This window comes from Phalacrocorax aristotelis, chromosome 3 (genome assembly GCF_949628215.1).
Source record: "Phalacrocorax aristotelis chromosome 3, bGulAri2.1, whole genome shotgun sequence".
Taxonomy (NCBI): domain Eukaryota; kingdom Metazoa; phylum Chordata; class Aves; order Suliformes; family Phalacrocoracidae; genus Phalacrocorax; species Phalacrocorax aristotelis.
The window spans coordinates 129,007,122-129,030,553 of NC_134278.1; the positions used below are offsets into that span (position 1 = coordinate 129,007,122).

Below are 23,432 nucleotides of genomic sequence, written 5' to 3' on the forward strand. Positions count from 1 at the left end.
GTTAACCTTTACAGGAAAGAAAGAAGTGAGAAAGAAAGAAATATCACTATTTTAGTTTGCCACTACTCTTTTTAAACATGAAAAAAATGAAGCAAAGGCTTTATTGATGAGAAAAGTTTGCCATAATATTGCTCCACTGATGCATTTAGCAATACTGCAGTGGTGTGATGTACCACCAGTAAATTTTGCTGATTTATAATGCTGAAGCAATCTCTGCTATGGTTTTATCACTGACCTAGCTGTGGGGCCCAGACAGGCCCCAGCTTTGGGAAATGGAAACACAGTCGAAGCTCTGTGATTAATTCTTTCAGGGTAGACTCAGCAGGAAAGCTCGCTCCCCAAGGAGTATGTCTGCCCCTTCCTGTAAACAGAGGCAAAGCAATGGCTGAAACACAGGATTCAGTATGCGGGGTTTCATGCACTTCCATCCCAGTGAAAGGAAAGGATTTAACATTATCGGAATGAAAAAAGGCAATTGATGATGCTTCTTCCCCCATCTCAGATGTTGATGACATTGACGTGCTTCTGTGGGGATACACCCATCTGCATTTTCTAAAAGAAGACATTTAAGTGATAACATTTCCCAGTCGCCACAGTGCTCGGTGCGATCCTTATACACCATCATATTAATCTTATTAGCTCACAAAACTCGTGAAGATATTGCCATGAACCATTCAGGTCAGTGGAGCAAAGTGGATCTGCCCCATTTCATCATTCCTAGAAAAGAGAATGCATTTTAAAGCACGTCCAATAAAATCACAGCCCTCACAGGTCGGCAGATTGTTGGCTTGTTCTTTCTGCTTTTTGGTGAAAGAATCCGAAAGGAGGAGGCCTATGAGCATCCAGCAAGCTAAGGGTGCATTATCTGAATGCGTTCAATGTCTGTTAGTCAATAAAAGTACATTACCATGCCATCCTCCGCATTGCAGTCTAACCCCCACTACCTGCACAGATCTCCAATGCAAATAAATATGAACACCAGCTAAATCAGCATGCGGTGAAACTGTAAGAGGAATTCCTCTTTCTTTCCATGTTCCTTCTGGATATCCTTAAGCTAACTATTTTTAACAAAAGATGTTTTGTTCTGAACACCCTGACCCAGAATTTGCAGAAGTATTTGACAAGATTAAAATCAGTGGGTCTTTAGGCTTCAGTTTAGCAAGATATTAAAGCATGTGCCTAACTTTCAGCATAGAAGTAGTGCTTTTGACTTCAGTGAGACCACTCACCTATTTAGAGTTAGATGAGTGTTTACATATCTTGCTGAATAGGTGCCTTGGGGCTTTCTAACCATATGTCCTGAAAACTTTTGCCATCCTTAACTAAGCTTGTTGATACAGCGCCATGAAAGGGCTCTTTTTTTCTCCCTCTTTTTTTCTGGCATTGTGTTTTATTCTCGCCGGAAAAACTATTTGAGGTTGTTTTGCACTAACTGAACTATACACTACATCTGTCCAGAAAAAAGCTAGTGCCCTTCCTTTATAAGACCTCAGAGTTAATCGGTGGAATCCTGCAGTAGGGCAGGAGGTATACTTTATACTCTGGAACAGCATACTGGCATGTAGCTTTTCCTGTTGGAAATACATTTATTTTCCAAAGAAGTAGGCTCAGGCCTTACACACACCAGGTTTTGCTTTGTTTTTCAGAGAAGTGTGGAACTTTGAAAATAGAAAGATCACAGAGTTACACATGTGCGCGCACACACACAAAGAAATGTAAAAAGACAAATCCACATGCAAATGCTAGTTAAGAATCTGATGTAAAGCGTATGATGTGAAATATAAAGCAATAGAACACCAATTCTCTGACTGGTGTAACTTTAAAGGCTTTGATGGATTCATTTCTTATTAATGCTGGACAAGTGAAAGAAGAAAATTGGGATCCCTTGGACTAGAGGAAAATAAAAATGATAAATCACTAAATCAACAGAACACCAGAGACTGTGATTCCAAAAAGCTTTAGAAGACAGCTAAAATATTTCCAATACTAGCAGAAAAGTCCATAAGTAAAAATAAACTGCACGTGAAAGAATGAGAGCACACCCTGGAATGAGGGATTACAAGTCACTTGGAGTAATCTGGCATATGAACAGAAAAGGTGGCAGCTTGGATATCTAAACCTGATCACCTATATTGAAAAGCTGTTGAAGGGTAATGAAGTAAAGGGAAAGCAATAATGAAGAGCAAGGAATGCATTGGCAGGAGCGTCTGGAACTTTACTGCAACGTTGCTGGAATTCACATTTACCATTAACGATCAGGAAGAGGGTTTTAAACAGCATTGTAATGAAATCTCCAGGTGACGCGAACTTGTTAAGCATTACAAATTATAATGAAGGCAGAAAAATATTGCTGCAGAGCCAACAGAAATCAGGAGGACAGGAAGAAAGTGAGGTTCTGCTGGGAAAAAAATACAAGCTACAATTGGTGGGAGAAAATATGGAGAGAAGGGAGGCTGTGAGAGGGAATTAGCGACTAATATCAGGATTGCCTAGTAGTCAGTTCTGAATTTTCATCAGGATGCCAATGAGCGAGAACAGTAGGTGTAAAAGAAGGTATCACTCGATGTGGAAAAATAATCGTTATTCTCCTTGGCTTCTGATGTAACAGCACGGGGCAGACTGTGTCCTGGCTCTCTCTACCTGATTTCAGGCAGGCATTGACCTGCCAACTGTTCTTAGCAGGAGCTGAGGTGAAAAAGGAGAACCAGCGCCAAGTGAGCACAATCCAGTGCAAGGCTACGAGCCACATCAGAGGAGGGCTAGTGCCAGCGTGGACAAAACAGGCCTAACCTGCTGCGGCAGCAGAATGACCTCTTTGCCTGTGCCCCAGCCTAAGCAGCCAGCCTGGCTCCTACCATCAGAACAGAAATGAGGTTTTGAAGTGATGGGGGAGGACTGCTGCCCCTCTCAGCAGCAAGTTCCTGACAGCTCCTCTTCAAAAACTGCCCTATGCCAACGCTGTGGGACAGCCTTCTGGCCCGGCTCCTCCCTTTAGGTCGGTCCATCCCATGGCAGAAGCACCCGGCATCCACATTTGGCACCTCATTCTTAGAGAAGCCAAATTAAAATTTTCCTTTTTTTCTTTTCCCCCCCCCCCCCCAAAGAGTCTTACACCAACCTGGTGCCCACGAACACGTGGAGGTGCAGCGACTCCGTGAGCACTGGTCCCAGGCCAACCATACTCACCATGTGTCCCCCAGGCACCTCTGGTTACGGTCTGTTGTAAATTTAAACCTCTTCAGCTCAAATGATTTCTTTGTCCTTTGACTTTTTCTCTGTTATTTTAGGATGGCAATGCTTTCAGGATCCTTGGCAAGAAGCGATTAGAGCCACACCAAATTATATAACCTTTTTTCCTGGTTTCCATCCTCTATTAGGTCCCCACTTTCCCATTCTTTCTGAATACTGATGCCCTTATCTCTGTTTTCTGGCTTAACTCTCAGGCTTCTGGCCCCAGACTCATCCTGGCTACTGTGTGCCACTCTGCCTACCTAGATTTCTGGTCCCCACTACCTTCTCCATTTTCCTGCATATCCTGTGCTTCTTGAGTCTCCATCTGTGCAACAGTTGCTCATGTGCCCCCCCAGTTTGTCTATCTATCCACAGATTTATGGATATGCACACATTTTTGCATGGTCCAAAATACGGGCTTTTAGTTACAAAGATTTCAGTTGGAGAGCATAAACTGGAAAGAGACAAGAATGAGCACTTTGATGCTAAGCTTGTAACAGTCCTCAGCAAAGCCTCCTCCCTCCTCCCTTCCCTGCAACCCCCACCATTGTGCTGGGAGTGTCACAAAAGAATCAATCTGCAACCCTGCAAAAAAAACCCCAGAAATAATCACAAAAACAGATGGACATCTCCTAATCCCTGGTAGCTGAAGGCAGGATTTTACTCATGTTTTTAGAAGATTCCTCTTTCTAAAGACCTCTGTCAACTCAAACCTGTTTTTGTAGCAAGCCGTATCTGTCAGCTACACTCTCGCTTCCTTTTCCATATCCATTACCACGAAAGCTATAGTTCAAAAAGTCATTTTTTTCAGTTCAAATAAAATTCTCTGAACTCTGGAAAGAGACCAGTGATTTACATCTTTCTAATTAAATAAAGTAATCCTTGAGACATCAGTCCTTAAGAAGAAGGTTTTCAAAGGCAGCTGCTCTGCTAATTAGACAAAACGCCTGGATGATGGGAATTTACTTACTGTCACCTCACAGAGGGACATACGATACCATGCCTTCTCTGGCAAACAGTGCTAGTGCAGAACTAACACCACCCAGCATGGGCAACATAAGGGTTTATTCCACTTTCAGGATATTCTTAATGGTTAAACTTAACATTTCCAAATAAATGGCAGAAGGCTCCATCCCATGTCACAGCAGAAGCCTGTACACCAAGCAGTGCCTCAGTCCTTTTACATGAAAGGATATGCTCAGTACGCATCTCCTTGGGCATACAATGAACAAGACTGACAGGTACAAGAATTGCACTTTGCCTTATCTTGAGTAGGATAATGGCTGTGTTAGGCTTGGCTCAATCCACATACGACTGCTCTGCTTCCTCCAACTAACATCCTAAACATCTGCCAGATGTCAACAGCTCAGAAGATTCCCTTAGGCAGTACCTCTGTGTAAGACCCTCAGCAGCATCGATGGCAAGAGGTTTGTGGAGCTCCCAGGAACAACACGGAGGACGGAGAGGCTGGCTGGCAAAGCGAGGATGCTGGTGCACGCGCTTAGTTTCTAGCATGTCAACATATAGTCCTAAAGAAACAGATTCTTCCTCAACTAGTGCTACATATGCCAGTGTCGGTACAGGCTAAAGACACAACTAAAATAAACACAGGCTGAAGCTTATGTGAAGGGACTCCATATGCCTCCATAAGGTAACGTTACTAAAAAAAAAATGCCTGAATTATTTTTCACAGCAAAACATAAGCAAACGTGGGAAGCAAACTGCAATGTAGCTCTTGAAGTTGTCTGGTTTACTGAAGCATTTTGTGTACTCTGGACTTCATCCAAAGCAAACATTCAACCACTTTTTTCTTAAACACATCTGGTCGCCAATATAAATTGTCCTACCCTTAACGTTAGCCCCACACAAACTGGCTAATACGCATTCACAAAACAGGGAGTAGTCATTTCTGAGGTCACATGAATGATTTGGCTTCACTTTCAAGTCCTACCACAGATTTCCTGTTCGGTCCTGCATAAAAGGGTTAACCTCTTTGTACATCTCCATCTGCCAAACAGGGTAAATAACACCTGCCTCCCTTCTGGTAGTTTATGAGGCTCTGAGGGCACGTCTCTACCACAGGTGCAGGCACACCCAAGCTGGCTCCATATGAGGAGCGCTAATTGTGTCCCTCATTTTTCTAGGGATTCAAATTAAAATGCCCAGTATTCAATTCACCAAAGTGCTGAGTGCTCAGAACTGCAGCTGAAGTCAAAGGGAACTTTTCTTGGAACAATAAAATGGATATTTATTAACTGTATAATACTAAGTACACTGAAAAATCAGGCCAAAGGCATCTCCAATGGGTACCTAAAATGAGTGAGCATCTCTGAAATGAAACTCAGTGCCTCAGGTCCCCTCCTAGAAAACAAAAATAGCTTTATACCCTTCAGGAGGTTGTAAAGACATTATTCATTCATACTGTAAGGCACTTAAAAGCTAGAATGATAAGTATATTTTTTAAAAGCAAAAGGAAATTCTATCACTAGTGAACAGCTTAAATAATCTGCAGTAAATAAGGCATGGGCTGGAGCATGAGGACAGAGGACGCTGAGTAGTTGCCCACTGATCACCCACCTTTCATTCTACACACTTATTGAGGATCAAACCTGTGGAACACCTGTGCGATCACAACACACAGATCAGGACCTAAAATAGGTTACATAGACAAATTGGTTTATTTTCTACTGTTTTGGTGTCTGATTTCACAACTGTATCATTCCTCTACTACACCATTTTAATAAATTTTAATTTACCTCAGGATCCATAGGTGGAAAACAGAAATGATATTCTGACTCTTGCATAAATCAAGAATAACGTCTTTTAAATTAAAGGAATTAAAGTAACATAAGTGGAAAGTCAAACCTTTTGGCTCCTGAAAAGTGCAAGCTACACTTCAGCCTTTGGATTCAGTGTGTTAAAGCTAGGCAGCTAAATGGGCTGTTATCTATAGAGTATGCCCCTTTTTTTAAGTCATTCTTAAAGTCTAGTGAAATTTTACAGAGCATCAGTATCAAACATTCTTCTCTATCAGTCATTAAGAACAGCAGAAGTTTTGTAAGTCTCTGCTATGAAGCTTTCACCTTTACCACTACCACTCCCCCACATAATCTCATAGTTTTAAATTTAGGGGCGATTCACACCTTTTACTCTCTCCTCCAGAAATCAGATAACACAAGCTATTTGTTGAGTTATCTGAAACGATTAAGTGACATCACAAGGGTTCTGGGGAAGAAAGTAATCAGTACAACAGAGGGGATAATCAGGAAACTGATTAGAATAAAGATACTGCTGTGATATAGCCCATTTGGGATTTAATGTATGAAAAGATAAAAAGATGAAAGAAGAGGAAGAACAAAGAGCAAGGGATAACAGTTCCTTGCAAAGGAAGGAGGAAAAGAAAGTTATATGACCTTATATTATCTAATTCTCCTAGCAAGTATATACTAACTGGAATTTGTGTCGGTGACTCCTATTTGGTCGTGTTAGAACATGGTTCGAATAAAATAAGGAACTGCGCTGTATGTCTGTTTTAACAAGCGCCAAGCCAAGCGATCTACAAAAACACTTCAGCTCCTCATACCTGCAACGGCATTTTGCAAGATTCTTGCCACATGCCACGCACTGATGGTTGTTTGCCACTCTCTGTCTGAGAGGTGACAGCCGTTTCGTGCCGTCTTTTGTCATCAGCTGCAAGAGCAGCTCCGTTTTGAGCTCAGTTTTTCTTTCCACCGTGTAGATGAAGAGTTCAGTCATCCTGGCACTGAGGCATGGCTCTGCACAGGGAAGTTCTGCGAGATGAATGGGGAAGGAAGGAGAACAGCGGCTTAATCATTAAAGAAAAAGAAAACATGCCTTAGATGATGTTATACATGTCATACATCATACGCACTTTAAGCACTGCAGTGCACATCACTCATTCTTGTCCCTGCTGTTCCATCTGCAGCTGGAGACATTTGTGAATAGTTGAGCACAACTTATCAGATTAGGACCCCTCTGGACCCCTTCTGTCATTGTTCCATTGTTCAACTTGGCAGGGTAAATATTGTTCTCAATATTTACCTGAATATTTACCTGAATCTACCTATTTAACGGAAGACCTCGATATGTAGGTCTTCAAGCGACACGAAAACTGTTGACGTTGAAAGTGACACAGTGAAATCAAGGCTTGGTCCTACTGGGACTATCAAATAACGTGTTGCACAGGACGCAGTGAACGAACACATGAATAATTTGCCCCCGCAGCAAGGAGCTGGATTTGACATTACTCTAGTGCTTCTGACACTCCTACAGCTAGGGACTGCTGCGGGGAAAGCGAGGCTGGCTGCAGACTCAGCGGCATAAAAGGCCACCCACACGTGGTGTTGAAAGAAAGCTACTTGGAGAAGAGGTGACAGAGCGATTGGTTCCTGCTCACCCAACTCATGTATCCCAGCTCAAAGTTAAGTGGCATTCCAATTAAAATATGCTAGCTTTTAAAGTTATGCCACAGGGCGACCAGAAGATAACCAGAGAGGTGGGTTGTGCGCGTGTGCTCGCTGTTTCACGGAGAATCATGCACCCTTCATGAAGTTCTTTCCATCTCTCAAGTGTGGCACACGGTGATCTCAGGATCTGTGGGATTAAAACGCTTCCTATTTCAGCGTAGGCAGCAGTAAAATTAGGATCCTGTAACAGGGGCTCTGCTGTTCACCAGGCTCTTGGTACCAGGGCTGCTTCTCCCCCTCTGGGTCACTACAGACTATGCACGTACTGGCTTTGCTGCCGGCTAACCAGCTGCCTCCCTAAGGAGCAGCAGCTGCCTGGCTCGGGAGCTTTAAACACAGGCATTTCTCGGTAGCAACAGCACCATGACCTTGTATTTCTACGACCAACCGTGTTTTCAAGTCCCACCTAAAGCAACTGACTTTCTGGAGGGCTGAGCCACACCTTGACAATCACCAATTCGGTAGGAGAACGCAAACTTCTGCCATCGGATTCCAGTGGGGTTGATTTCTGGAGAGCAAGACGAGGAGCGCTACCGCTGTGCCTGAGACGGATCGGCGGCGCAGAGGGGAAGGGCGGGAGCTCCACAGCCCGCGTTTCTGTGAGGGAGGCGTCGCGCGCGCGAGCGCCCACCGCGCCGCACCGCACCCTCGCATTTACCGCCCTTGGCACGCGGCTGCTGCACGACGGCGCGCTCGGGTCGTGCCCCCGCAGCTCGCTCCCCGCCCGGCCGGGCCCTCCCGCCCCGCTGCCGCTCCGTCCTTCCTCGCCGCCGGCGAGGAGGAGGAGGAGGAGGAGGAGGAGGCGGTGGCAAGGGCTGCCCCGGGGCAGGCGGGAGCCGCCCCCGCGCGGGGCGGAGGGAGCGGACGGGTACTGGCTCCTCTCCGCCCGTATCCACCCCGAGAGGTGGCCCCGCAGCCCTCTTCCCTTCCTTCCCTCCCTCCTCTTCTCCCTCCCCCGTCCCCACCTCTCCTCCAAAACCGCAGGAGCCGCCGCGGCCCCGCTTCACTCGCCGCGGTGCCAGCCGCGGAGCGGGGCGGGCGGCCCTGGCCGCAGGCACGGCCTGGGGCGGGAGCAGCCCCGCCGCCTCCCCACCGCCCCACTGCCATGGCCGGGGTCGCGGCCCAGCCTTGACGATGCTGCTGGGCGCCCCGCGGGCGGGCGGCTGGGATCGCGGCCGGGTGGGGGAGAGGCTGCAGGCGGCCCTGGCCGGCCTCCAGGAGCTCCAGGTGCTGCGGGAGAAGCAGCGGGAGCTGGTGCGGGCCGCCCTGGCCATGCCGCAGCGGCCGGCGGCGGGCGGAGGAGAGCAGCCCCTGTCCGCCCACAACAAGGAGCACCGGCTGGAGGCCACACTCACCGCCCTGAAGGAGCAGCTGGTAAGGGACGGGACGCCCCGCTGCCCCCGGGGTCCGCTTGCCGCCTCCGGGGGTGCTGTGGGGCGGCGGGGAGCACCGCGGGGCCGGGCTGCCTGACACCCGCCTCCCCGCCGGGAGCCGCCGGTGCCGTGTGGGGCTCCTCCCGCCCCGCTGTGGGGGGTGTCGCTGGGGGGAGCGGTGCCAACCGCCCCCCTCCCCGTCGCAGCCGTGATAACGGTCGCGCCTTTTCCTTAGGCCGGGCTCACCTGGGCGCGCGTTCATCGCGCGGAAGTGCGCGGGGTTGATAGAGAGAGGGCTCCGCGCCAGGAGGAGCGCTGAGAAGTTGTTACCCGGCCTTGCTCGTTCATCGGAGCCGAGCCGGAGATGATTAACTTCAGTTAATACGCGCATCAACGCTTGCGAGCGCTCAGCTCTTGACTGAGGGTTAGCCGTTGACGTGGGGGACCGACAGACACGCACAGCGGGATAAGCGTGAACAGACTTAGTGCTCGGGGTCTGGTATGCCTGTGTGAGCTCGCTTGTGTGCACACACCTAAGCGTGCCCACCTGTGCGGGTTTACCTGTGTACACACACCTAAGCATGCCCACCTGTGTGTGAGCTCGCCTGTGTGTGCACCCCTAAGCGTGCCCACCTGTGCAGGTTTGCCTGTGTGCGCCCACCTATGCGTGCCCACGCAGGTGTAGGCCAGTGGGAGTCAGTCCTCCAGGAAGGGGTTCATGGGCCAGGGGTACTTTGTTCTTGCCACGGATTGCCTGTTTAAAAGGGAATAACTGAATGCCAGGCCTGGTGTTTGAAGTGTTACACTGGCTGCTTGTGGGTTGTGTTTTTTTTTTTTTTGTTAAAGGAGAAAAAAAATATCTGAAACGAGTTTCATAGGTGAGACAACAATCAAAGGGTAAAGGGCTTTAATCTCTAGTACGGGCAATTACACAGTTCAGTAAGCTCAGGCTTAATTCAGAGCCCTTTCCCTCCTGGTACTAGTGCTAGGCTTGGCTATGGGTTATCAATCAGGTGTGAAAACAGCGTGGTTATTTGCTCCCTGTCGGCAGCTTTATCAGGCAGCATCTCGGAGTAAAATTGGCTTTTTAACGTTCAGGGAAACCTAGCCACCACATATGAAACACATCAGCAGGCATATGTTGTTTAAGGTAAAAAATGCAGGACAAGTGGACTGCCAACCACTCGATTATCTGTCATTGTTAATTTTAACTAATGGCTCTAGTTTATTCCTTTTTTTTTAACTAAACAAAAGAATTGAAGGCATTTATTGCCTGTCTGGGGCCACTGGGTTAATAGAAACACCCAATGACCTCTGACCATAGTGACTGTTCTTTTTTATGTCAGCTGTTGTGCTTTAATTACACCTTTGTGTATATATTTTTCAAATAAAATATGAAAATAGAAGATGAGCTTGTCAGGACTGTACTGGCACTTTACAAGGCTTTCCAAGGACGTGGGAGAAACTAACCATTAAAATGGAAGGAAAAAACCAAATGGCCTTTAATTGCTGCTCTTAGAAATGCAGGAGCCAGGAGGATGAGAGGAACTCAGCACACCACTGGAGAGGGACAGATTTCACCAGTAGGTGCCAGTGCGATTATGGGAAACGTGTCTTCTGGGGGTGCCTGGGAGGGAAGTGTTCATAAAGCTTGAGGGATGACTCAGAACTACATAAAACCAGGGGCAGGTTCTTCAGCAAAAATGCAGTTAAGTGAATGCCTGAAGTAGTGATACAAAGCTCTTCTGATTGCCCAGTGGCTGCTGGAAGTTTTTCAGACTGGTCTACCTGGTACCTGTATTGGTTTTTCGCCTGCAAATGGCAGACATGTATCTGAGTAGAGGTGCACACTGCAGAGCTGCCTAATAGCAAAGTAAAACCAGCTGAAACCGGGCTTTTCCCAGTACTGTTAGAAGTAGTCCACAGATCCTAGGAACTCGGCAACTACAGGCTGAAAACTGTTTCTTGGTGACTCATGAGCAGTGCATTGCACTCAAAACCCTTGAAAATTCTGTTCATGATCACAGGAAATTAAGTTAAAACTAGAAACAACAGAAAATGCAAAGCACAGCATTGCTCAGGGAGTGTTAAGTCTTCATCGTTGTTTTTCTTGGACGATAAGTATGCGATCTCTGCGCTCTAAGCTTTCAGATTGAGAAACTCATTAACAATGTAAATGTAGCTTTGCCTTGCAGTGTATCTTGATCTGAGTTTCTAGTAGGGCTGTAGCCCTGGGCTTTAGCGTGGTCTTGGTTTAATTCATAAAAAGTTTGGTCCTTGCAACATAAAATGGGGAAGCTGTATCAGCTGGAGTGGCTCGAGGCATCTCAGTGATGGAAACAAGGCAGATAAAGACTCAGGCCAGGCTTCTGCTATAATGGTAAGGTGAGAAACAGAAGAGCAGAGGCAGCAGCCTTAAGGAGTCAAGTGCCACTAGCAGGAATGGGTGGAGCAGAGCCATCAAATGCAGTAGGGACCATGCATGGATGCCCCTCCAGCATCCCAACCTCTTCCCCAGCAACAGGTACCGGTGACAGCCAGTGGCTGGCCTCTCCAGCAGTCTGTCATAGGCAGCAAGGCTGCAGGCTTTCTGCTGCCCCGAGCAGTCGTGTCCTTTTTCACCGCAGCCGGTGGCTCTTTTTCGTGGCCAGGGGCTCTTCTGGAAGCTGCAGGTTACTACGGTGCAGGCAGGATCAGCTCTCTCTAGCAGAAGAGAAGCAGAGTTAGGTGATGCCTTCTACTGTCAGTGATCCCAAAGGTGCTAAACTAGTCTCTTGGCCAAACTATATCACGGTGACGTAGAGGAAAAAGAAGAGACACGTATTCAGGCTAATACAAAGAAAGGAGTCTATGATGCTTTCACAGTCAAAGTAGGTAGATATCTAGGGCTGTAGCATCCAGTATTTTCTCAGATGTTTTCTCAGAGAACATATCTATAAAAACTGGTTGATTCGATTTGAATCTGATGATTTTGTTTTGCAAGCTTTCAGGTGGTTTATGATGTTATAAAAATGTGAGAAGGGACACGTTGTACTGAAGAGGAAAAAAAATCCCACCACTTGGTACGCTGCATTTTGCACAGGTTTCCCACACACACAGCCCCTTTAAGATAGTTTTAAATAGAATAAAACATCTTTTAAACCAGGGATTTTAAATTTTTTTTAATATTAAACTAACTTAAAGTTTTTGTCACCTGAGAGAAGGAGGTGCCAGTAGAAGGAATTCACCTCACTCTGCAGTAAGGGTCTGGGATAGGTGAGATGAATTTTCCTCTGAAACTGGCTGCTTTGCACCATCAGTTACAAAAAGACCCAAGGGTAAATAGATTTTTAGATGTGCAAAACTAGACAAGATTAATGCTATCATTTGTCCATTCTAAAATACAGTTGGATTAATAAAATTATCGGGTGCTAATCTACAACCAATAAATGTCAACCACCCCTTTAACAGAAGAGATGGATAGTTGAGAATAGTCAAGTATGACCAGTGGGTTTTGGTGCCTTGATTTGGGGTGCCAGTTTGTGTTGACTTAAAGGAACCTGCTTTTCAGAGAGTTTTCTTCCTTCTGAAAAATGAGTATGACGATAGCCCAGATTTGGCTCCCAAAAACTGTAGGCCATCGATAGTACAAGTTGATTTGGAAGGTCTGGTCCTGCGTCATGCGGCGTACAGAAGCCTTCACAGCTGCATTGCCCAAAGCAAACAGATGGTTTCACCTGCAAGGTTTTGTCTCATGTAAAATTCATGTTGTGAATGGAGAAAGTGTGTTTAGGTTTTATCGTTCTGGGTGCTGCTTAGCGTGATTATTAAAGCAATAACAACCTCAAGCAAACGCTCCGGAAAAGTCGTCCTTACCCAAATGGTTTGAGGAATGCTTCTCCTCTCAGAGTGCAGGAGGAGTTAACTGAAAGATCAAAGCTATGAAGTCTGCCGGAAACATGAAAACCCAATGGTGTGAGACACCATAAAAGGGTTAAAAACGATGATGTAAATCATGTGTGTTGCTTAAAACTTTGTGAAAGCGCAGACAGAACCTGCAGGTATAATAAATAATCTTTGAATACCTAAGAGCCTTGTGGCCTCCCTGTCATTAATCAGAAACCACAGACTGAGGGATTGGCTGGCAAAACATTAATCATTAAGCAATTAATTCCAGCCGTGAAAACAAAACTTTGTGATTTCCTGAGTAGGTGGGATTGAAAGAGGCACAGCATGGTTTTGCTTTTTTTCACCGTAAAGGAAATAAAGAAGTACTGAGGAGGTCATACATTCATCATTCAGAAGGGATAGAAAATCTCCTTTATTATCCAATTCTTCCCTTCCTTTTTGTTTATATGAAACAGGAAGAAGGAAAATCACCATGGGTTTTCCTAGGAAGCAGTAATGAGCCTCTTGAGCTTAAACCTTTCTAGATGTGTGACACTAACAAAAAGGGGCTTTATTTCTTGTGTTTTATGTGTTCCTCCAGGTCTTCATAAAAGCATGCTAGAAATACCTTTTCATTCTTCTCAGCAGCATCACCAGCCATAACAGTTGTCTTGTGAGACTCAGGACACTTGTCCCTTTTCTCTCTTCCTTGAATCCCAGTTTCTAATCAGTTACTGATTACCTTAGGATCTTAGCTTTCATTGCTTTTAGTATTAATAGCTTTGGAGAAACCTAAAAATGCAAATGTTAAAAGCTGATTAATCCGATCACAAGGAAAATGTGAAGGTGTCGAAAATGTGTACATACTGATTTTGATTTTCTGCATTACATTTAATTTTGCCGATACTTTAATTAGTTTAAGGGACCTAGGTTGTATTTCTTTTTCATATTTGGGGTTGGAAATGCTGCTAGAAATGCCACTTGTATTTTTAAATCTGAAACAGAGACATCAAGAATAATCTTAGTCATGTTTTTCTCGCCATTACCAAATGGAAAGCCGGCCCCTCAAGGGTTGTAAGCACAACTTTACAGCCAGCTTCAAGAGACCACCTTTCCCTAAAGTAGCGTTGGATGGGTGGTGAGGTGTGGTATAATTAGAAGCTGCCTAAATAGCGACTGGGCCTAGGTAATTTGCCAAGTGCCACGTGAGAAGTTTGTGGCAGAAACCAACTGCGGTGGTTTGGCTGGTGCCTAACGCCTGGCCATCTGCCTCGCCAAGCTGACAGCATAAATACAGCGACTGCGGGAGCTGTTACCTCGGATCAGCCTGGTCAGTGGTTGCAGTAGGCAAAGGACCTCGTTGCTGGCTTCTGAAGGATTATTCGCAAGCTTGAGACACCATTTATTTCAAATACAGTCATTTTCACAGCAGTATTCAAATGCCGCCGCCTTCTTGCATAAAATGTGTGGAAATACCTACCACGAGACAGTCAAGGAAAACTTTCAGCAAAATAGATGTCACAATTTGCGCGGTGTGCCCTTTCAACTATAAAGACATGCCATCAAAGCCAAGGGTTTTACGGAAACGAGTGTGCTGCTTTTACTTAGTGTGGCAATAAGATCCCTTTACATACAGCAGTTTCCTTTCATCAGGCGGCATCTCAGATTCTTGCAGACAATCCATAATGTTTATCTCATCCTTTGCTCAGAGGCAGTGCACGGCAAAACACAGTGCATGTATTAATATGTTAATTAGATAAAAGATTGCCATCCTCTTTAGAGATACGGTTCCCGCCATAGGTGTAACAAAAAACCCAAAGGTTAAAATAAGTATATTCAGTATGAAAAGTTTTGAGAACCTGTTCAGCTGGGCAGAAGACAATATATATTGAGAAACAGAATCTTTTGTACTTGTCCGTTATGTCACTCTCGTTGCAGAGAGCTGATTGCAACAGTCCTTAGCTAAGCAAAACGCTTCATGAGAGCAGAGTATGTCCGGCACAGATGGCCTGAATTCATGCGTTGCTGCTGAGATTCTAACTGTGATTATTCTTCATTTCCTCCTCCTTCCCTCGACTTGTGAATTAGTCTCGTTTGAGGAGACAGGATGTCGGCTTGAAAAGCCACCTGGATCAGCTAGACCAGCGAATAAGCGAACTGAAGTTGGACGTCAGTAAGACCTCCAGTGAATACTTGGATAGTGACAGCCGGCCCAGCTCAGGTAATGTGCACTTGGTCGTTTATTCCCGGGGGTGTGGTGCTAGAACTGCAGGGTGTCGACTGCTAAGCAAAACTCTCTGCGTTGTTTGGTCCGAAATAGTGCCCCATGGCTGCGGTGGAGAGTAGTCATCTGGCACCGAGCACGCTCACAGAGCTGGTGGTAATTTTCCTGCTAAGTTGATTTAGTTGAAAAATGCTTATTCACTCAAACAGTATTTTTTCTGGATTTTTTTTAAAATGGATATTTCAGCCACAAATGGAAGGAAGAGGAGACAGACTTAATTAATTACCTTGCCCAGTGCAGAATGACCATTGGCAAAGAGGCTAGAGTACTTCCTACAGGTGAAGGAGACCAACATCCATGTTGGTGTTCTGCTCGGATCCAAGACAGGTCCTGAACCTCACTAAGGCAGTGAAGATCACTACCACTGCGGTGCTCTGGCCAAATGAATGTTTGATCAATTGTATAAAAATGAAACAGCTTCATTAAAAGACAAAAATCAGTGGTTTGCTGACTAAAGCTCTTATGGACAGAAGGAGATTGAGTTTCAGGTTTGTGATCTGATTCACAGAGAGCGCTGTACTGCAGGCTTTTACAGCTAGGGTGTCTGGAAAACCAGTTTCTGTTATCTAGTCTGGGGACGACAGGAATACTTTTTAAACAGAATTTTGAAAAGCCTTAAGAATTCAGTGAGACAAGGAAAGCTTTTATTTATAGCATATGGATTTGCAGCCCCATGCTTGGAGTGGGTATAAAAGGTGCAAGTTTCTGTTGAGCGTTTTAAGTTCTGGAGTTGTGCGCTTAGGCACATGCACACAGTTCAAAAGGAAACAGCTTCCTCCTGTGTTTGCTTTCTATAGACAGGAATAATAAAAATCTCTATCTTGAACTTATACAGGGCCTTTTTAATATTTCCATAATTAATTGGCAATGACTGCAAGACCTGGAGAGGGCAGATAGCCTCTGTTCTCTGCCCTTAGACATTCTAGCTATCATAGACTTGGCAGCTCTGATCACAGGGTAGTTTTACTCTACTTTCCCATCCAAGCTGTGCTCGTATGCACCTAGCACAAGTTACAACAGCGTAAGACAGCCCTATATTACATCAGTTGCATAATAGTCCCCAAAGATGTTCTCCAGTGAAGAAATGGGTGTGATGGTGCTGCACTTCACCCCATCCCACCCTCAGAATTAAGCATGCATGTGCGTGCCAAACTGGCTCAGGGCCGAAGTAAATATGCAGAAGGCCAATAAAAATACCTCGGCTAAAGTTACCCAAAGAAATGATCGTAGATTCAGGCCTGTGGCACATAGAAAATGAAGGTTTATTTTATCCTCTGCATTTTCCTTCTACAGAGCATGTTTAGTTACTGCAAATAACAAATATTTTCCAATTTCTTTTAACTCTGCAGGCTTCTATGACCTGAGTGACGGTGGTTCTTGCTCACTCTCCAATTCTTGTACCTCTGTGTACAGTGAGTCCATCTCCTCCTCCCACACTAGTCTCTTGCCTGGCTCTCAACACCCTAAAGCAAGGCTCAGTGTGTTTGATTACCGACCCAAGTCTGCAGACGAGACTACTGTGCACACCACCAGCTTCCAGCAGCAGGGAGCCTGTGTCAGCGATGGATGTCGGATTACAGCTAGCACAGACGTGTCTGGGACTCCTGCCAGGTCCCGACCGAGGCCAGTCTCCACAGGTAATTGACTGCAGAACTGGATACTCATTCAAGAGAAGGGCAGAATCCTGGTTATTACTTTTAGGACTATCAATATATAGCACTCATTTTCAATACACAAAGTGAAAATTAATTGAAACCACAGAGCCAACCTGTTCACTGTCCAACTTTCACTTGTCTCCATACTCAGTACTCTCAAACAATAACAAATATGAGGACATATGCATTTGAAAATGGAAAAAATATTTAAGTGTGTGAGATAAAATTGGATGAATGTTGAGATACCTTTTTTTCAATTTACCTACTTGTGAAATCAGAAAAACTGCAGTATTTGAAAAACCTTCTGTGAAGGTGCAGGGGTATATGAAAAATACATGGTGAATTCAAAATTAGAGGTGATGCATTTTGCTGAGAAAGGCATTTCTGTAAAACCTGTTTTCTCAATCTGTTATAAAATCAGTATGATAATACTTATATACACCTTGCCCTATTTATTGAAATTAATGTGGACCCAAACGATGCTCTTTTTCATAATTTATCATGTACAGTTAGGGAAAACAGACGCCAAAGGTTAATTGACCGTCTAGGCACCTGTCATGAGCCTAATAGTGGATCGACCACAAATTTGCATCATACCTTTAGATAAAATGGACAAGTTCATTAATATTCCAAATCTCTTGTTTACCCATCTGTGAAGTGACATCCTATCACTTCTTATTTTGGGTCCTTCCATGGCCTCAGAGGAGCCTCGTGTTAGTGCAGTTCATGTGGTCAACCAGCCAGGTGTGTGACAGTTCCGTTATGGAAACAGGGAAGCCATCGGGAACATCATTTCACGTACCGTGTCAGTCTGGAGTCATTCCCACAGCTCCTTGACCTGAGCTAGCCCACCTCTGGATTGCTTGGAGCAGAAGCAAAGACCACCTGTTTGTGCAGACGCACCTGAAGCAACGGTGGTAAATTACAGCATGAAAGCAAAGTCTTCTCAGAGGCTGGGAATGGAGCCGACCTTAATGATTCATGGCCTCCATGTTCAGATTGCAGACTTCTTGTTCTATCAAACTTTCTTGCCTTGCAACATTTTGCTAAAACCCCAGGGGCTTTATGGTTTTTTTGATATGGAGATAGTTGAGCAGAAAAAAGGATAGTTGACGTTAAGCAGGGGTGCAGGGGTGAGGCTACAGACCTCCTTCAGCCCTCTTTCCACCACCACCACCCAGGAGGAACCTGGCTACAACCTCTTTCTTCCTTCAGTGTGAGAAACACAAGTAGTGGGTGTAGTCTTGAAGAACCAATTCTCGCAAACTTGACCACATTGCAGGAAGTGAGGCAAGATGTTACTTCGGAAAAGCATCATTTGGAGAAGGGAAGAAATGTCTCTCTTCCTCTCCTTAGCTTGTCCCCTCAGGTAACTGCAGGTACAAACCGATTGCCTTTTCTCAGTGGCAAGCGGAAAGCTTGCTGAGACACCACAAGCACAGCATCCTTTTGACACCTTCCTGGTTTGCACAAGAGAGCACCACTACATGCTGTCAATAATTTCCTAAAGAATTTTCATTATGAAAATACGTTGTTTGAGAAATCATCATCCTAACCTTTGCTGTAGCAGGTCTGTAAGTGCCTTAGGTAGACTGCAGACAATGTCAAATTGTGAAGTCTTTCAAAAGCTTCCTGTCACAGAGCAGAAATAGTCGCTGTAAGTGAAATATGTGGTTGGATTTGATGGTTGGGTTTTCTAGCAGCATGAAGCAGCCAGGAAATCAGTTAGCTGAGGATTTGTTGGCACTGAAGCCTGCGCTGTTGTACAAAGAAATCCAAGCTAACTGCAGATGGTTCCAGTACTCTTGGTACCGGAGGTAACACGGCACCATAGCACCCTATCGGATGACTTGTCTGGGTGGAACAGTCTCACTTCGCACAGGAGCACAGCCTGTCCTCTCGGCGCACTAGAGGCACTCCTGAGAGGAAGGTGCAACAGTCAAGTGTAACTTACAGCAACCTTGACAGTGCTCCAAAGTTTGAGAGATCTGAATTGGTGGGCATAAAAGCCATCTTCAGGCTGAGCCTCCCATCTGCCTGAGTAGTTACCCTTAGGTTTTTTTTCTCTGTCAAAGTAAGGGTTCTTTTGTCCATTTTTTTACCTCCTTAAGGCTGACTTTTAAAAATCCCAGGCAGAGAGTTATGGCATTCCTGATTTTCTGCCTTTTAATAAAACCTCTGAATATTTCTTTCTGGAATTGAATACTCTAAGAAGGTACTTACTTGAGAAAGGCATGAGACTGGTAATGTTGTTATCAAATGAAATGAGAGATCCAGTTAGGAGATTTCATTGGATTTGGGGTTAAGGAAAAGTAGTATCACATCCCCCTGGCCTACGGGACAAGTGAGTCTTAACGGCTCTCCAGTGTGCGTTGAGTGCTTCTGTTCACTAATGCCTTACTAAAGCAAAATGTAAAAGAATAAACAACTATAGCTTCCAGCATTTAAGAGGTTAAGAAACACTATAATCTAGTGTCTGCTTAAGTCCTCTTAAAGCAGCTGGTTGAGTACTATAGATTTTTCCACGACATGTGATATAAAAGGGTTAGAGGAAAAGCTGGAATTCAAATTTAACCAGTTTAAAAAAAAAAAAAAAATTGACTCTGCATGCAGGAAATTTCAGGAATTTCTGAGTTATAGTCATATATCCAGAGGAATTTTTTATCCTGTCCTGGGGGGGGAAGTGTTCAAAAACTGTATCTGTTGTGCTGGGTAATTTTACAAGACATTCAGCTTCAGGCTTTCTGGTTGTTGGAGTCACTTTTTATCTCCACTAAGAAATAAAAATAATGCCTTATTTTTGTGTAGTTCTTGGGGTTCCTGTTAGTCTGTGACATTCTAGAACATTTTTATATATGCACAGATTTACTTTCATCTAAGAAGTACAGTTTAAATTTCCTGCAAAGGCATGAGTTTTATTTTTGGCATTAAAAGATATGCCCGTCTCCATTGTGCTCAGGTGAATAGAAGCCTTGAAGTAATTCAGTGGTCTTGGAGGACTGAAACTATTTTCTTCTTCATGCTACTGAATTTAGTAAAAGCTAGCACGTCCCTCTGAAATGGCACTTTTAGCACAAGCTGGTTTGAATGTAATTGTCTGTGATTTAATTAGGTTATTTATTTTCATCCACTGTGTAGGTGACTTGGAAAGACTCACTCCAGCAGACACTAGATTTCAGAAAGAGACAGATCCCAAATCCGTGTTGCTTCTGTGCCATGCTGGAGACATGCACTTGCTCAGCGTGGACCCCAAGTTCCAGAACGACTTGGTCTCCAAGAATGGCATTGATGTGTATCCTTACCCAAGCCCCCTCCACGCGGTGGCTTTACAGAGTCCCCTTTTCTCCCTGGTGGGGACATCCCCAGAAGCAGACCTCCAGGCTCCTCCCAGCAAAGCCATGCCTAGTGCGGCAGGTCCCAGCTTGATTAGGACTAGGCCAACCACTGAGGCCAAGCCAGGGGGCTACATCAGTAAATTACTGCAGCTGACGAGGTGCAAAGGGGACAATCGGGCTGATGCCAGTGAGTGGGTTTCAACAAAGAGCCAGCCAGCCACAATGCACCAGAGACTCATTATAACCCCCAGTGCTGGTGGAGTGAAAATTAACAGCAGCAGTAGCCAGCTGGAAAAACAAGCGAGTTCTCTGGAAAGTAACAAAGCTGAAGGGAAGCTGCAGAGAGAGGTGCCGGAGGGGGAATGTGCCAAGCAGCAGGAGACCGTGCGCTGTGTGAATGAAGAACAGCCATCCGCTCGGCCTGACGCAGAGCCATCAGCTGTGAATAGTTGTTATCCTGCCAAGTCAGCAGCAAGGGGCTCTCCTCTGGCAGAAGCAACGGAGAGCAGCACGGAGCGCAGTTCACCCTGCTCGCAGCTGTGCCAGGACGACTCCAGCCTGGGCACCTGGAATGCTAAAGCCATCCCACCCAGAAAGCTGCCTCTCAAAAGGTGTGGCAATGCCAATCTGGCTAACGCCGGGTGTCATGAGCGAGTGGCGCGGAGTGAGTTCGTTCACGCTCAGTTTGTCCCTGCAGAATCCCACCAAGTCCGAGTCAAGTTTGCCAGCTCCAAAACAAAGGCAGTAAAGATAAAGAGGAGGAACAGTGAAAAGGTACCGCGGCCTGGGAAGCACTCCTTTTGCCTGGAGAAGGCGAGGGGGTCCCATGGGGCTGCCAGGCTGCCTGCTGAGTGTAATCAACCCCAAAGGTCACACGGAGCGAAGAGCATCGTGCGGAGACCTTCGTATTCTGGTGACGGGACCAGCAGGTCGTGCTCAGAGTCTAGCCTGTTCCCTGTGCAGGTCAGGCTCCCCACCGTGCCATCCCGGCCAGAGCTCTACAGAGCCTCTGCCACCGCGCTGTATTCCCTCGAAGCAGCTTGCGTAGACGCAGCCAACAAGAAGAAGCAGCGCAAGTGGCAGTCCACAGTGGAGATCTCTGCCAAGGCCCACCTGGCCAGCCTCTCTACTAGCTTTGGCCTGGGAGCGCCGAGGCAGCCGGCCAGGAGAGCTGGTGTCCTGCGCGCTGTCGGTGCGAGGGCTCGCTCCAAGAGTCAGCGCCACGGAGCTTATGCCAAAAGCGAGTCAGACCACTCCGAGTATTCTGCGGAGTGCGCTTCCCTCTTCCACTCCACCATCGCAGAGACCAGCGAAGGGGAGGTCAGCGATTTCACGACGAACCGCTTTGGGGACAGTGAGTCCAGTGAAAGCGATTCAGATGACAGCAGTAACAGTAGCAGCCTCGCCCTTGACTATGATGAGGGGGATGAAAGTGAGCTGATTTGGCCTGAAGGTTCAGTCAGACAATTGGGGACGGTCCAGGCCTCTTCCAAGCCTCTTCCCCCAGTGCCCAAAATCTGTCGTATCAAAGCTTCAAAGGCACTAAAGAAGAAGATTAGGAGATTCCAGCCTGCCTCTCTGAAGGTCATGACCATGGTTTAAGGGAGAGCGAGCGTCCGTTTCTTACAGTGAGACATCCTGCTGGCTCTCATTTTGCAAAGCAAGAGGACCCGTGTACAGAGAGAAGGACTTGCTTAAACGAGCTGTGAATGACCCCTGCATCGACACAAGGGATCTTGTTTGTTAATGCCAGGACATAAACGTCACTGTATCTAATTTCCTTTTTTGCCACTTATTCTGTAAATATGGATCTATGTATATTGTGTGATGCCTTTTTTTACTATGCAGAAGGGTCACGATGGTGAAAATGAAAACAACCTCTGCCGTAAGATTTTACAGGCAGGCTCTTGATGGTTTGTTGACCATGTGCACCCAAGAATCAGTCCCAGACACAGAGGTTTCCCAAGAAGAGGGGCTCTTCCCAACTGAATATTTGGTAGCATCCCTCCCTCTTGGGAAGAATTCTTTGCAGTCTGAAGTCTGCATTAACCATCCAGCTGTCACTGTGCTCCTACGGAAGAGCTCTCAGTGCTCTCCATAGTTTTACTTTCTGTCAGATCAACCATCCCATACCTTCTTCCAAACATCAGGAGGACAAGATTCTTCTTCCGTAAAAACATACTATATTTAATCAGGAAGGCAAATGTGTTTGTGAATGAGAACAAGTCTTCACTTTGTTTCCTGTTTTGAAAACTGAAGAGTATAGGGTTGGTTGGTGGGGTTTTTTTTTTCCAAACCCCCTCTTTATTATGTTCCATGTTATTGTTCATTTGTTACATGGGTGAAAGAACATGAGGGCTCAGTGCCACAGTGTGCGCGTAGCTGGGACTGAGATTATAGCTTTGCCCCTGAAATTACAAACTCAATAAATACTATTTAATGTACTTCTGAAAATTGTGCTTGTCTGACTTTGATGCCTAAAGGACGTTATTCTGAACTCTGCCGTCACGTTGGGAACGCAGAGGAGCTTTCTTTGGTGAAGCAGATCTGTTTTTTCCTGATCGCTGTGCAGAGGGGTTCTTTTTTTTTATTTTTCAGAGCGTTGCTGTAGCTCAGTCAGAACCAGGCTCCTTTCCGCCTCTACCTCGGGAAACCTGCTTCAGCACCTGCTTCTAAATGCATGAATTTAAAAATAAACAGTATTTATCTTGAGGACAGAGCAGTGTTTAACTGACTCATTTAAATTGACGCAATTTGTAACAGGAAGCCTTAATTTAAGACACATATTTATGTATACATAACGTGTTTCGGATGGGTTTGAGGGCACCTATGTGACGCTTTGAACCGGCTGCTAAACTGATGAAGTGATTTTTTGTGTGTGTGTTCAGACAAGCAGTCCTAATTCTTTCCTCTGAGCACAGCAATCTGGAAGCTGAGCTGAAGTTCACCCTGTGTTTGCCAAAGAGCAGGTTTTATCCTCCCACCCTGTTTCAGTGCCCAATCCGAACGCATTCCTGGCCTAGGAGATGTAGGCATTACCTCACTGAGCGTCCCAAACAAAAGGCAAGTGCTTTGCAGAAACTGTGGGTAAAAGAGTGCTTGTTTACTCCTAGGATTCATTAGCAAACAGCAATATTGAAAGACTAAACTTTTAGCCAAAGCCTTCGGTTCTTCGGAAGCTTCTGTTATGTTTTTAAACC

General features: G+C 45.6%; 1 protein-coding gene and 1 long non-coding RNA gene across 4 annotated transcripts; one reads left to right on the forward strand and one right to left on the reverse strand.

Annotated features, from left to right (window-relative positions):
* Positions 1 to 71: 71 nt before the first annotated feature.
* Positions 72 to 9,209, reverse strand: LOC142055541 (uncharacterized). 3 transcript variants are annotated; one of them, XR_012659972.1, is made up of 3 exons: positions 9,074 to 9,209; positions 6,815 to 7,022; positions 72 to 361 (listed from the first exon to the last, which is right to left on the reverse strand). It is a non-coding gene; the product is annotated as an uncharacterized LOC142055541 (long non-coding RNA). The 3 variants fall into 3 exon arrangements; XR_012659971.1 differs by lacking the exon at positions 9,074 to 9,209 and adding an exon at positions 8,161 to 8,479; XR_012659970.1 differs by lacking the exon at positions 9,074 to 9,209 and adding an exon at positions 8,125 to 8,479.
* DACT2 (dishevelled binding antagonist of beta catenin 2) lies at positions 8,743 to 22,676 on the forward strand. The gene is made up of 4 exons (XM_075089582.1): positions 8,743 to 9,092; positions 15,047 to 15,179; positions 16,592 to 16,879; positions 20,036 to 22,676. The coding sequence occupies exons 1-4, from the start codon at positions 8,853 to 8,855 to the stop codon at positions 21,832 to 21,834; spliced, it is 2,460 nt and encodes an 819-aa protein (XP_074945683.1). The 5' UTR covers positions 8,743 to 8,852; the 3' UTR covers positions 21,835 to 22,676.
* The last annotated feature ends 756 nt before the right edge of the window (positions 22,677 to 23,432 follow it).